Here is a 12,927-nt window from a genome sequence, read left to right on the forward strand (position 1 = left end):
CTTCCCGAAATATGATAGTCAGCGGAATGTTGTTGTTCAGTGGGATAATTTTTTTTGTTTAAGAGGTTTACAAAAAAAAAAAAAAAGTACTTTATGAAAGTATTCAAAGGCAGACATGAATGCTAGACCAATGTATTGCAACAAGTGTAATTAAGTACTTGTAATTATATTTTAAAATACTTGTAATCAGACTAGTTACTTTTTTATTGATTACATGTAGGGTTGGGAATCAAAAATCGATTCCAATTCTGCTCGTTTTCTGTGTGCATTTTAATGTGATTTCAAACCCTTTTCAAGCGCAAGAAGACACGGAAGAGACTAAATTCGATTTAAATGAGTTAGTCCAGCTGTTTTTGCGGTGGTATTTTTGTTAAAACCATTGGAAAATGTCAGTGTTCTTTAGGCTGCTGATTTTTCTCATGGAAATCAACTCTTGCGGTACTTTGATCTCATACACGGATCTGTCTGTAAAGCGCTGCTTCAACTCGAACACATCTAACCGGTTGCGGTTTCAGGGTTAGTTTACATCAGAGGTATTCAGTGCTTGCATGTGTGCCATATTTATGAAGCTTCAGTGGGTGACTTTTTTTCCCTTCAATTTACAGCACTGTTGCAAATTTGAAACAGGACATATTTCTACAATAAAAAAAATACATATGTGATACATCTCACAAGAAAAATTACTAAAAAATAAATACCAATACAACCATATTTGCGAGCAGTTTTTTTTTTTTAGCTCAATCAATATTTCTTTAGAATTTATCAATTTGGCATCTAACAAACAATATAATTATTGTTTACTAAAGATTAAAAGTGTTTTGCATACTTTGAGTAAATCCCTTTTTTTAAATTAAATTAATCCAGATGTACCAAATTTGTCAGTGTCACTGTTACGTGACCAACCAGCATCAATTGATTAGCTTCACTGTCATTCATGCCTCCTAGTAAAGAATCCATTAAATACCCACTACAGAATCTCACCTGAAGCAGAAGGTCATCCGGGTGCTTTTCACATGATTTATGAATACTTTAAATTAGGACATAGTAATCTTTTCACATAACGTTTTTCACCAAATCCAGGATGCAGCCCTGGATTTGGCGCTCTGTTGAGAATGTTGTGTGTTCACTGTGAAGATACTCTGAATTGACGACTTACTCATGGAGTATATATATAATCAACCCGATCACACTAAATGCGTCTCTATAGCACGCAGTGTGTTTATCGTGTAATTTATTCGCGAAAATTTGTTTTTACGTGCATAAGATACGCATGGGTTGGTTAGGGTAGGTTTAGTAGTGGTGTGGGGTGCGTGTGTATTACACACAATGAAGTGCGTATCAAATGCACGTGAAAAATGCGTATCATATGCACGTAAAAACTCATTTTCGCGTTTAAAGTGCACGATAAACACACTGAGTGCTATAGAGACGCATTTACGTGAGAACAGGCTGTATATATATAACATATATTTATATATATATATATATATATTTATATATATATATATATATATATACATAACAGACCGCATTCTACATTAGAATTCAATCAAGCCATGTAATATATATATATATATAATATATATACTGTGAAACTCATGGAACTCTTCCGAGCAGCTGATTGGTTCTCTTAAAGCTGATCGTTCTTTTTGTTTTTTATTGTCTCGAACCAGAACAATTCAGTGCAGCGCTCAATGGGTATTTTCCTAGCCCTCCACCTTCCCTAGCACCACCTGCCTAGATCTTCCAAGGAGGATCACCCTACTTTCCTTGCAGCAGCTCGAATTCTTTTCACCGTATTCATGTGCATCTATATATTCTTTTTATTTTATTTTGTTTCACTATGCTGATTTCGCAGAATATTATACTAAATGTCTAATTGTGAACTGTTGTCTCTTGGAGCCCAGCCGAAGAGCAGTGCAGTATACAACAAAGATAAAGAGCAGGATAAAGTCTAGACCAGCTGTGGATGAAGAAATTACATCTTTGTTCTAGTTCCCACATCAGATCTGTGAAAAAGGGATAAGGCCTAAATCGGAAGAGCGCATGCAAAACACTGACAAATGCAGCCCATCAATGCAAACTAAAGGAGTGAGATAATGTAAATACAGACACGTCATGTTTTAGACAGGGCTGTGTGCCATTCAGAAATGAATTGAGAATGTCTTTACCATTGCTAACTTTAAACTGCAGCTCTATTATGGAATTGAGCACTATTATGGATTTGACTTACACTATTGGATGAGAAATGAACTGTGCTGGATGATGACATTACTGTTTACTGCAGAGCTGCATCATTTGAGGTTATTTAATAATTGATGAACACACAACATTTGAAGTATTTACAGAAATATGCTCATCAAAATTTTAGTTAAACTGAATAAAAATAACATTTAAATTCCTCTTCCTGCCATTCCAATTTTGTAGGACGTGGACAAATCAATCCCACTCAAGAACTGAAAAAGAGTAGAACATTTGTTTCTGTATTTCTCCTTTGTAACGTCAGCATTTGGTAAATGGAATAGCCAGAATGTACTGCTGAGTCAGATGTACTGGAAACCAACATATTTGGGTTTAAAAGTGCAGGAAGAGAAAGGAAAACATGTAATCTTGACTGTAACAATGTGTTTTGCTCGGTTGGCAGACACATTTCTGCATTACATTTTTTGCTCACAGATGAGCTCTAAATGTTCCTGACCTTCATTGAACAGTCCTATATAAAATGTTTCTCCGAACCTAGTTGTAAGCAAATGGAGATATTTGTAAAAGTCCTCTACTTCTCAGATGCACGTTCTGAAGAAAAACGACTCAAGTATGTTTGACTCATGAATCTCTTTCAGAAGAAGTCTCAAAAAGATTTGCCAAGATATAAAATTCTGCGAATCCTAAGTCATTTCTTACAATGAACACAAACATTTCTCTTCAAATGTTTGGTTCTTCCAAAGACCAAAAAAAAAATCAGAGCTAAGACATCCGCATGAATTTAATAGCTCTATAATGGGAATACATTTTTGGAGAAACATCTAAGCCTAAGGCAATGTAGATACTAACTTCATTGAGAACTCCAGTAAGACTCCCGGAAGCAATCTGAGCAAAAACTTTTTCCACTGTGATGCTGCATTCTTTCAGACTATATGACATCTGCTACCAGCATTGGCTTCTCTTTCAGAACATTTCATGTATGATCGCAGCTGTACACTAAACGCTTACCAGAATTTGACTCTCGCAGCTTGTGTGCTGCAGAAGGGTTCACAACATGTTTGGAAATATGATAGTCAGCGGAATGTTGTTGTTCAGTGGGAGAATTTTTTTGTTTAAGTACTTTATGACAGTATTCAAAGGCAGACATGAATGCTAGACCAATGTATTGCAAGTGCAATTAAGTACTTGTAATTATATTATATTTTAAAATACTCGTAATCAGTTACTTTTTTATTGATTACATGTAGGGTTGGGAATCAAAAATCGATTCCAATTCTGCTCGTTTTCTGTGTGCATTTTAATGTGATTTCAAACCCGTTTCAAGCGCAAGAAGACACGGAAGAGACTAAATTCGATTTAAATGAGTTAGTCCAGCTGTTTTTGCGGTGGTATTTTTGTTAAAACCATTGGAAAATGTCAGTGTTCTTTAGGCTGCTGATTTTTCTCATGGAAATCAACTCTTGCGGTACTTTGATCTCATACACAGATCTGTCTGTAAAGCGCTGCTTCAACTCGAACACATCTAACCGGTTGCGGTTTCAGGGTTAGTTTACATCAGAGGTATTCAGTGCTTGCATGTGTGCCATATTTATGAAGCTTCAGTGGGTGACTTTTTTCCTTCAATTTACAGCACTGTTGCAAATTTGAAGCAGGACATATTTCTACAATAAAAAAAAATACATATGTGATACATCTCACAAGAAAAATTACTAAAAAATAAATACCAATACAAGGTTGCGAGCAGTTTTTTTTTTAGCTCAATCAATATTTCTTTAGAATTTATAAATTTGGCATCTAACAAACAATATAATTATTGTTTACTAAATATTAAAAGTGTTTTGCATACTTTGAGTAGATCCTTTTTTTATTTATTAATCCAGATGTACCAAATTTGTCAGTGTCACTGTTACGTGACCAACCAGCATCAGTTGATTCGCTTCAATGCCATTCATGCCTCCTAGTAAAGAATCCATTAAATACCCACTACAGAATCTCACCTGAAGCAGAAGGTTATCCGGGTGCTTTTCACATGATTTATGAATACTGTAAATTAGGACATAGTAATCTTTTCACATACCAGTTTTCACCAAATCCAGGATGCAGCCCTGGATTTGGCGCTCTGTTGAGAATGTTGTGTGTTCACTGTGAACATACTCTGAATTGACCACTTACTCCTGGACACGTTTTGAAAACCGATAACCGCGGGTAAGAAAGGGTTGAGTTCAAGTTAAAGCTACACTGTGTAACTTTTTTAGTTTATTCTTAGCTAAAAACACTTAGTTCTTTCAAAATGATATGTGCTCATTAATGTATATTTACTTCGTTCAAGTAATAAAGTATTCTCGTGAGTGTATAATATGCCATTGAAAATACATACGGGTGAGGGGTTCGAATGTCGGTCGCCATGTTGCCCCTCCATCTTGAAAGTACATTAGCCAAAGAGGGACATACCCGTTAATTCAAGCTTCGCCTTTCGCGTCTCCGCAATTCACTGGTACCGGCCCTGTTTTTATTTCTTCCTTTCTTTCTACCTCTACCTCTCCCTCGCACCTCCGTCACATCAACTGATCTCTGCTCACGGAGAAAATGATATAGCCTACAATGTAAACTTTGCCTTACGCTAGTGATAGCTGATGTTAGCAATGAAATGGTAAAAAAAATAACGAAAACATAAAACTATTATTCATTTTACATAGATGTCATAACCTATATGTTAACTGACAAATTAAATTACTGCAAATTATAATAGTTTTCTAAAGTAACCTCATCACTTGAAGGAATACTCATGGACGAGGTCGAACTGGAAGCCATGTTAATCTTGGACTACATTGGCCACCGTAGGAGTTAAAACGAAATCGGAATTGAGAGGAACAGAAACTAATATTCACTGGATGGTCATATACCTTTTCACCGCTAGATGGGGGTAAAAATCACACAGTGTAGCTTTAAGGGGGGCTAGTGTAAGTTAACCCTACTCTTTTGAATAGCCCCTAGAAAGAGAAAACTTGCCCATCATGCATGTTTGTGAAATTTAACCATCAAATTTAGCATTACAGGCTTCAGATGGGCCCTTCGTTGTCGCTATGCACTCTTCATAAGTTCATATATTTTTTAAGTGGACCTGAGAGTCCATGCACCAAAGGGAGAACTCTCCGAGAACCTCAGGGACTCTACAAAACAGTTTACGCCAGCGGTTTTCAACTGCAGTCCTGGGGACCCACCGCTCTGCACACTTAAGTTGTGTCCCAATTCAGAGGCTGCATCCTTAGGACTCAGACTTTAAAGGTCGGACCGGGCGTTGTTAAATGGGACGGTCTAGCCTACGGAATACTGTTTATGTAAATCATAAAGAGTATAAACTATCTAAAATCACATCTTAAGATATACATATATCTAATGATACAAATGCAAACATATGATTATTCAAGTACCGGTAAGTTGATACCAAAAATTTACATTTAAATGTGTAATCCAGCAATTGCTCTCATAACATACTATCGTCCCTGGTGCGCAATGAATTTTGGGGTAGGACGTAACGGATCGATCTGTATCCTTCATTTCACAGGAAACGAAGGATGCATTTCGAGGCCGCATTTGAAGGAGCCTTCGAATTGGGACAGCCTTCGTTGCGCCGCGCTGACACAATCGGCCTTCGAAGAATGCAGCCTCTGAATTGGGATGCAGCTTTTGTATTTCTCCTTTATCGGACACACTCAATTCAGTTTATGTAGCTCTTTTCTAACAAGTTGATATCTGAATCAGGTGTTAAATGAAGACGACATACAAAATGTTCAGAACCATGGATCTCCAGGGCCAGAGTTAAGAACTGCTGGCTATAGTGCCAATGAGAATGCAACGCAGACTTGCATTGTGATTTGAATTGTGCTCTAAAATGTTATGGTACAATGAACCGTGGCCACTTAAGACAGATGAGCAATCAGAAACACAATATTCGACATCTGAAACGGTCTTCACAGTAAAATTATTTTATTAAGAAAGAAGTCAATAAATAAAACAATGCAAAAATATAATGTTTTGTCAATCGTTGGGAATCGCCTAAATAGTAATAATTTGTTCTTAAGAGGTAAATAAATAAATTTACAACGTAAACTTACAAGTGGGCAGAATATCACATCCTTGGAATTGAACAAGCTAGCACCTTTAAAACAAACGATTTCCAGGATGAAACCGAGACATTGGAAAGGTGTAAATTATCAAATGTAAACCACTAGTAAAAGGCAAAAAGTGGTAAAAAAAAAAAAAAAAAAAAGAGACTTATGAATAACTGTCATTACAAAATATATGCACTTTGTCTCTTTTGCGTTCCAATGGTTTCTGACACAACTGCGATCGGTGAAGCGTCATGTTTTCGGGCGGAAAGAAACATTACAAACAAACTGTGGTTTCATATCATTTTTACAAAATAAACTGTAAATACTAACTAAACTAACAAGATTTACACAAGGACAAGTGACAAAAGCAATTATAAAATAAAAAGCACCATGTTAGATATGCAAAGAATTAGAACTTCCATCTTTTTTCTCCAGAAGGCCATGTGAAGAGTGTACAATCAACAGGAATGACTGTTTGCTGTAATTACAGGCAAGGACATGGATCAAAGTGTGCAAAAACATTCGGCTGAGAACCCAAAGACCAGTTACTCTTTAAGAACGGTTTTGACTTAGCCATTTGACAGAAAACAGAGAGCAGGTGTGTTGTGTGTGAAAGAGAAAAAGAGCGAGAGAATCTAAAATCATCAGCGTACTAAGAGAAAGGTTAGACCAGCTAAACCCACTCCTGCTGCTGCAAACAGTGCCGTCTTCATCGAGGACTCTTGGTTCAGCTGTTTTGCGTTGTGGAAAAACCTGCAGAATCCCTCCTACAAAAGACAGGAAAAATCCAGATAAGAGTCACATTTTGTTCCCTACGCCCATATGATTCAGTTATGATTCAACAATGAGCAGAGGTATTACATAATAGCACAGCCTACTTACTCACTCTGAACATATGAGAGGATTACATAACCCTACTCTCAAGAGGAACGGCTATACATCTTTAACAATAACTCAAATGAAAGAATAATCTGAGCAGTGGGGTTATGGATAATGTTAATTTAGAGTATTTCTGATAAGCTGTTCTATCTATCCAATTAAAAATAGAGTTCATATAATTATAACTTTTCTTAACCTTTTGACATATAAGATGTTTTGTACCATTCAAAAATGGCTTGTTTGGATATTGTGTGATCATCGACGAATCGCTTAACAATCACAACACTGGCGTTCAGTCAACACCCAACCCACCAGCATGAGTTGCTTAACGGCTACCATCGGTCTAAAAGTGAATACAGTATACAGACGCCTTTTCTGACGTACTCCATATGCTTGAGCTACTCCCGACTACAGGAAAAATAGAAGAGTAAAAAAAATTGCTGACGCATCATGTTTAAACAGCATGTTTGTGTCTGTTCTGCCTTCAGAAGGACCCCAACATTAAGAACAAATGGATGGTTATTTTTAAAGGCGTCCCAGATCACATTGGAGGATTATATGTTTGTTCGGAGCATTTGACTGCAGATAGTTTATTAAACGAGGCACAGTAATGGAGAGTTAACAAAGAAACTTTTGTTGAAAGATGAAGCAGCCAACTTTATCTGACCTGACCGCAGTAAACAATTTCATAATGCTTTTTCTGTAAATAACGATTTTATATGGCCAATTATAACAGTGGCCATTTACGGACAACCCTTAAAGAAGCTGGCCCCTTATAACCGAATCATTTTAGACGGAGGATCAAAATGAGGGTTGAAAATAAACATATGTAATTATTTTTTAAATGTCTGAATTTTTGTGCCTAAAACTTTAACACAAGTCACCCTTAAAGACTATATTCAAATTATGCCATGACCCCGTTAAATTTGGTCTTTCTGTGACGTAGTGTGCAGGTTTCAGGATCTAACTGACATTTTAAGGGTTAAATGTAGATATGACAATTTCAGAAGCAGCCAGCAGGCAAAGACACAGGCAGTCGTAACTGCCTGAGGACCCGAACAAACAGCAGAAGGCTTGAGGAGTCGGGCAGAGCAGCTGTCTTCAGAAAGACACCTGCTGTACTGGTCAGAGTGAGTCCAGGTGCTCTAGCCCACAATCATATGCTGCACAAACTCGGAGTGAAGCATGGAGATCAGCCGTGTGGTAAACACAATAGACTAAATGGCTGACTGGCCTTCGGCTCTGCTTTCAACAGCTGCCAAATAAAAGAGAAAGAGAAAATAGGGAGAGAGAAAAGACTGCAGCAGGCCTCTCAAACTCTTTATTCATGCAAATACAAGCTGCTATTTGCCTCAAGCCAGAAGTGACTGGATTTTCGATTTTAAAACTTAGCAATAATGCCACTAATGATGTTATAAAAGTGTAAATTAGACAAGTTCTTTTCAATTCTGGTCCCAGGGACTCACCAGTCTGCATATTTTCTATGTCTCTCTAATCTAACACTCCCAGTTCAGTTCATGGAGCCCTTTCGTAACCAGCTGATGATCAGAACCAGGTGTGTTAAATAAAGGAGACATACAACATTTACAAAGCGTTGGGTCACCAGGAACAAAATTAAAAACCACTGAATTAGACCAACATGAAACTAACTGGTTTCAAGGGCCGGTTCATCCTTTCGGTAATTTACTCGCCCTTATGACGTTCCAAATCCATGTGACTTTCCTTTGCCGAACACTAAAGGAGAAGTCCAGCAGGCATTTCATTTTCGATAGTCTGATTTACTCGGATGTACGATTCAATTAAGAAAAGATCTGGAATGACTTCAGTTTGGTCTTTTTTAAGCCATTGGAAGTACATTCATTAGAACTGGTCACACATTTCAGTGGGAGCTCCAGCGAAAACATTTGCATTTGACTGTTGACTAACATGTTCCTCAAAATCATTTGTGTAATTACAGCAGATATCAGTCTGCATAAGTAAACAATGTCTCCTGGGGTTACTTAGGGTATTTAGAGTTGGAACAAGTATTGCTTTCATAGGTCATTGCCTGGGAGACTGGAAAACTGGATGCCCACACAGAAAAAGTCCTTGGTGAGACATTTGAGAGCCTGTTTAAAAGCGTTTTCCCCACAAGCATTCCTAGGATTCTTTGGCTTGTGTCACTCTCTAATTGACAAAAATAGGGCAGCCACAAGAAGGTATACGCTTGCTCTACTCCAAAAACTAGACCAGCATATCCCTGCAGTATGTACCTTCCAATTACACTTCAAAATGTGCACATTGATGTATACAGGTAGGAAAGACTCAAAGAGAATGAGGCATCAAACACTGTACAAAATAGTCTGGCTTTCTGAAAGCACACATGAAGGATCAAACACGATGTCCTTTGAGCACCCACGCAGTTTCACATCAACCAGAACTGGTTTGGAAAAACCCCTCACTTAACACTCAAGTTGAAAACTGACGATTAGAAAAGGTGAAGGGTCTACCGCACAAGCACAATGGCAATAAAACCATCACTCACCAGCTTATACGCCCCGGTATACTTTAAGGGAAATGTGATGTCATATCAAACAGTTTAAAACCAAAACAAAGTCCTTTTGGTTTTCTTTTTTAAAGGTCGGGGTTTCCCAGAGACTGGTAAACAAATTCAAACTATCATTACTCCGTGGCGATTACGTAATGGTTAGCTTAGGGAGCTTTCACACCTGCCTTGTTTAGTTCGGTTGAAACGCAACAAGAGTTTGTTTTCCGAATTGGTGCGGTTCGTTTGGGCAGGTGAGAATGAAGCAATCGCACTCGGGTGCGCACAAAAAGCGGACCAAAAAAGCGAGGTGGTCTCGGTACGCTTTCAAACAAACTCTGGAGCGTTTCGTTTGTGGTGAGAACGTGATCCGAACTCGAACAGACCCAACTGTCAGAGAACTGCACATTTTTGGACTAAACCAGCTGCCGTAGTCAGCCGCGCTGTGCATTATAGGATGAGGAATAATGTTTGTTGACATTTTGCACTAGCATGGCAGCTCGCGGACAAACTTGGATGCCAATGAGCATGCCACTGTTTAACAACATTAATGCACGCCTCCTCCTGAAGTGACTTGCGATGCTCCTTCGCTGCGTGCGCATTAAAACATTCTGTTCAAGCCGCATCCTTGATTCATTATGAAATGTAATTGTTTCAGCAGCGTTGACGTTTTTGGGATGTTCGCTAACAGTATACTGCAGCAAACAGTATTTCAAACTTCTTTTTACCCCTAAGCGAAGAACGAAAAAGTACTCTTGTAGTATATCAGGGCCTTAAATGTCACCTTGTACCAGTCTACATTGCCAATGCTTACCCATCCTCCATTTTCCACGAGCCAGTCTTGCTTTTCCCCTCCTAGGTAGTCAGCTATGGTCTCAGCCAGTCTCTTGGGGCACTCAGAGTTCTCTCCTCTGGACAGTAGCTCACTGGTCAGCACTCCAGTGAAAGTAAAGATGGAGACCACCCTTCCCCAGTTCAGTTTTCCATCTCCTACCAGTTCCCTCATGACGCTCTGCAGACACTTGCTGGGATCTGATCTGCAGGTGTCCAGGAACTCCTGGGAGAGGGATCGGAATTTGGTTCTGTGCTGTTGTTCCATCTCTTTGGCCAGGTATCTCATGGCCTCTGCTGACTCGCTGGGAGGCGTCTGTTGGATCCCGCTGCAGAAACTGATGTAATCTTCTGCCAGCAACAAAGTCTGTTCCCTCAACCAACAGGACATTTTCTAAAATGAAAAAGTCAAGGTCAAAATACATTAGAGGGTTTTTATATAAAATAAACCTTTATCTAAATCAGGTTTAATTATTATTTTCATAATTAACTCTTTGCCCACCATTGACAGAAATTTCTGTCATTTATGACAACTTTCTGTTCTTTCTTTTATATTGCATGTTCAGATATTCATACAACAAAATATTCTGGCAACATTTTTTTTTAAACGCTGGCAGAAAAGAGTTAAGAAACTAAGGAATATTTGCATATTTGAAATAAATGTGTCACACTGCATTATTTAAATGAACTGCAAAGCTAAAGCTAAATTAAGAAAATGTAACATCTAAAATAATCATTAGCATTCTAACCTATAGACTAATAAAAAATAAATAAATAAAAACATTTGTCTATGTTTTGACAACTACCCTTATATGGTTTGATATAATCATCCCTACAAAAAAAACATTACCATGGTAACACCCATTTCCAACAAAATATGCTGTCAAATCATAATGAATACAATGTATATTGTATTTATCATTCAGGATAATGAGCTCTCAGAATGTGTTAATTTGTAGCCTATATTTTCTTGTTAAGTCAGATAGGTCAAATCAAGTTACCACCGTTTTTATTATGTCATTTCATCTCAACATATGGCATTAGGCTAACGTTAGTTCAAGCAAGCGCCTGTGTTGTATGTCTATGCAGCATTAAAACAAAACTCAACGCAGATCAGTCCATAAATGGGTTAGTGATTCAGAATAACGGCTTGTTAAAATTAGCGGCTGTTTCTTTCAGGCCTTATATTTAAAAAAATTACATTCAGATTCAACAATGTCCACCGTCAACCTGCTTACGCCTATTTTGCTGGTAGTAACATATGGTCCAGATATGAATGAGCTTCATTAGATAAAACACAGCAGCATAGAGAAATGAAAGCCAACGCTATGCTGAGAAACACAAAGCCGGTTGCGCCATTGCTCAGTAGAGAACACAAAGACGCAAACCAACCGCACGCGTTTCAAATATGTGTATTCTTCAATATATATATACATAAAAAATAAACAAAAAGGATTTGACAGCCATTTTAGAATAAACTGACCAGTTTCTAAACATAAAAGTGAAAATAGTAAAGCAACTCACCCTCCCAGCGATGTCAGACTGCGCTCTCCACCGACAGTTGCGAAAACAGCAGTCAGTAATATATCTCTCGTCTCGTAGCAGAACGATCTTCCGTCACTCCTTATCAACGTAAAGCACGCTGCACGCATAGACAGTATGGCTGCACGCCCCTTCACTATAACCACGCCTGCCTGCGTCATGACGCGTTTCCATTGTGCTTTCCGTCCAATAGTTCTGATCGAGATGTGCCTCCTAGCAAGGATGACTCGATGTCATAGATTTTCGTAGTTGATGACACTTTCAAAATTAAATGGTTGATAGAGTTTATGAAGAAAAGGGTGTTTATTTTAATACGCTCGTGGGTATACATTACATTTAAAATACAATTAAAATCACCACACAGTTTGCATATGGAATAATAAAGACATAGGCCTACTATTTAAACGTAAAACGTCACTATTCTATCATACTTGGTTCTGATATGGAATAGGGCAGTTGATTAATTCGAATGAATAACGTCATATAACGATTTTCCCCGAACATTCCAATTAGCCTAAGAGATTTCGTTTTTGTTCTCGACGAAAAGAATGTCTTATTTTTTCAAGAAATTTGCTTCAGTGGAAATCAACATTGATATGGAAATATTTAAATTGGCGATGTTTATGTTTTAAAACATATACATTCTCGTTTGTTCCTCTTTGTTCTGTTACTTGTTTGGTCTTCTTTATTTTGTATTGTTCATTATGGAAAAGCATAGAACATCCCAAATAGATTTTGTAGGAATTAAAAATGAAAGAATTGTCTTACAAAAACTGTATTCAGCTTAATAATTTAGAGCTGAACATTTCATGTAGCTACCTGTAAATTTTGAGGACT

The 12,927-nt window shown here is 37.7% G+C and overlaps 1 protein-coding gene across 1 annotated transcript; it reads right to left on the reverse strand.

Annotated features, from left to right (window-relative positions):
• Positions 1–6,172: 6,172 nt before the first annotated feature.
• On the reverse strand, positions 6,173–12,314 carry bcl2l10 (BCL2 like 10). The gene is made up of 3 exons (XM_079620418.1): positions 12,073–12,314; positions 10,532–10,942; positions 6,173–7,081 (listed from the first exon to the last, which is right to left on the reverse strand). Exons 2-3 carry the CDS (start codon positions 10,937–10,939, stop codon positions 6,959–6,961), a joined length of 531 nt encoding a protein of 176 aa, XP_079476544.1. The 5' UTR covers positions 10,940–10,942; positions 12,073–12,314; the 3' UTR covers positions 6,173–6,958.
• Positions 12,315–12,927: the final 613 nt, after the last annotated feature.

Source organism: Phoxinus phoxinus (assembly GCF_949152265.1).
Source record: "Phoxinus phoxinus genome assembly, chromosome: 8".
Taxonomy (NCBI): domain Eukaryota; kingdom Metazoa; phylum Chordata; class Actinopteri; order Cypriniformes; family Leuciscidae; genus Phoxinus; species Phoxinus phoxinus.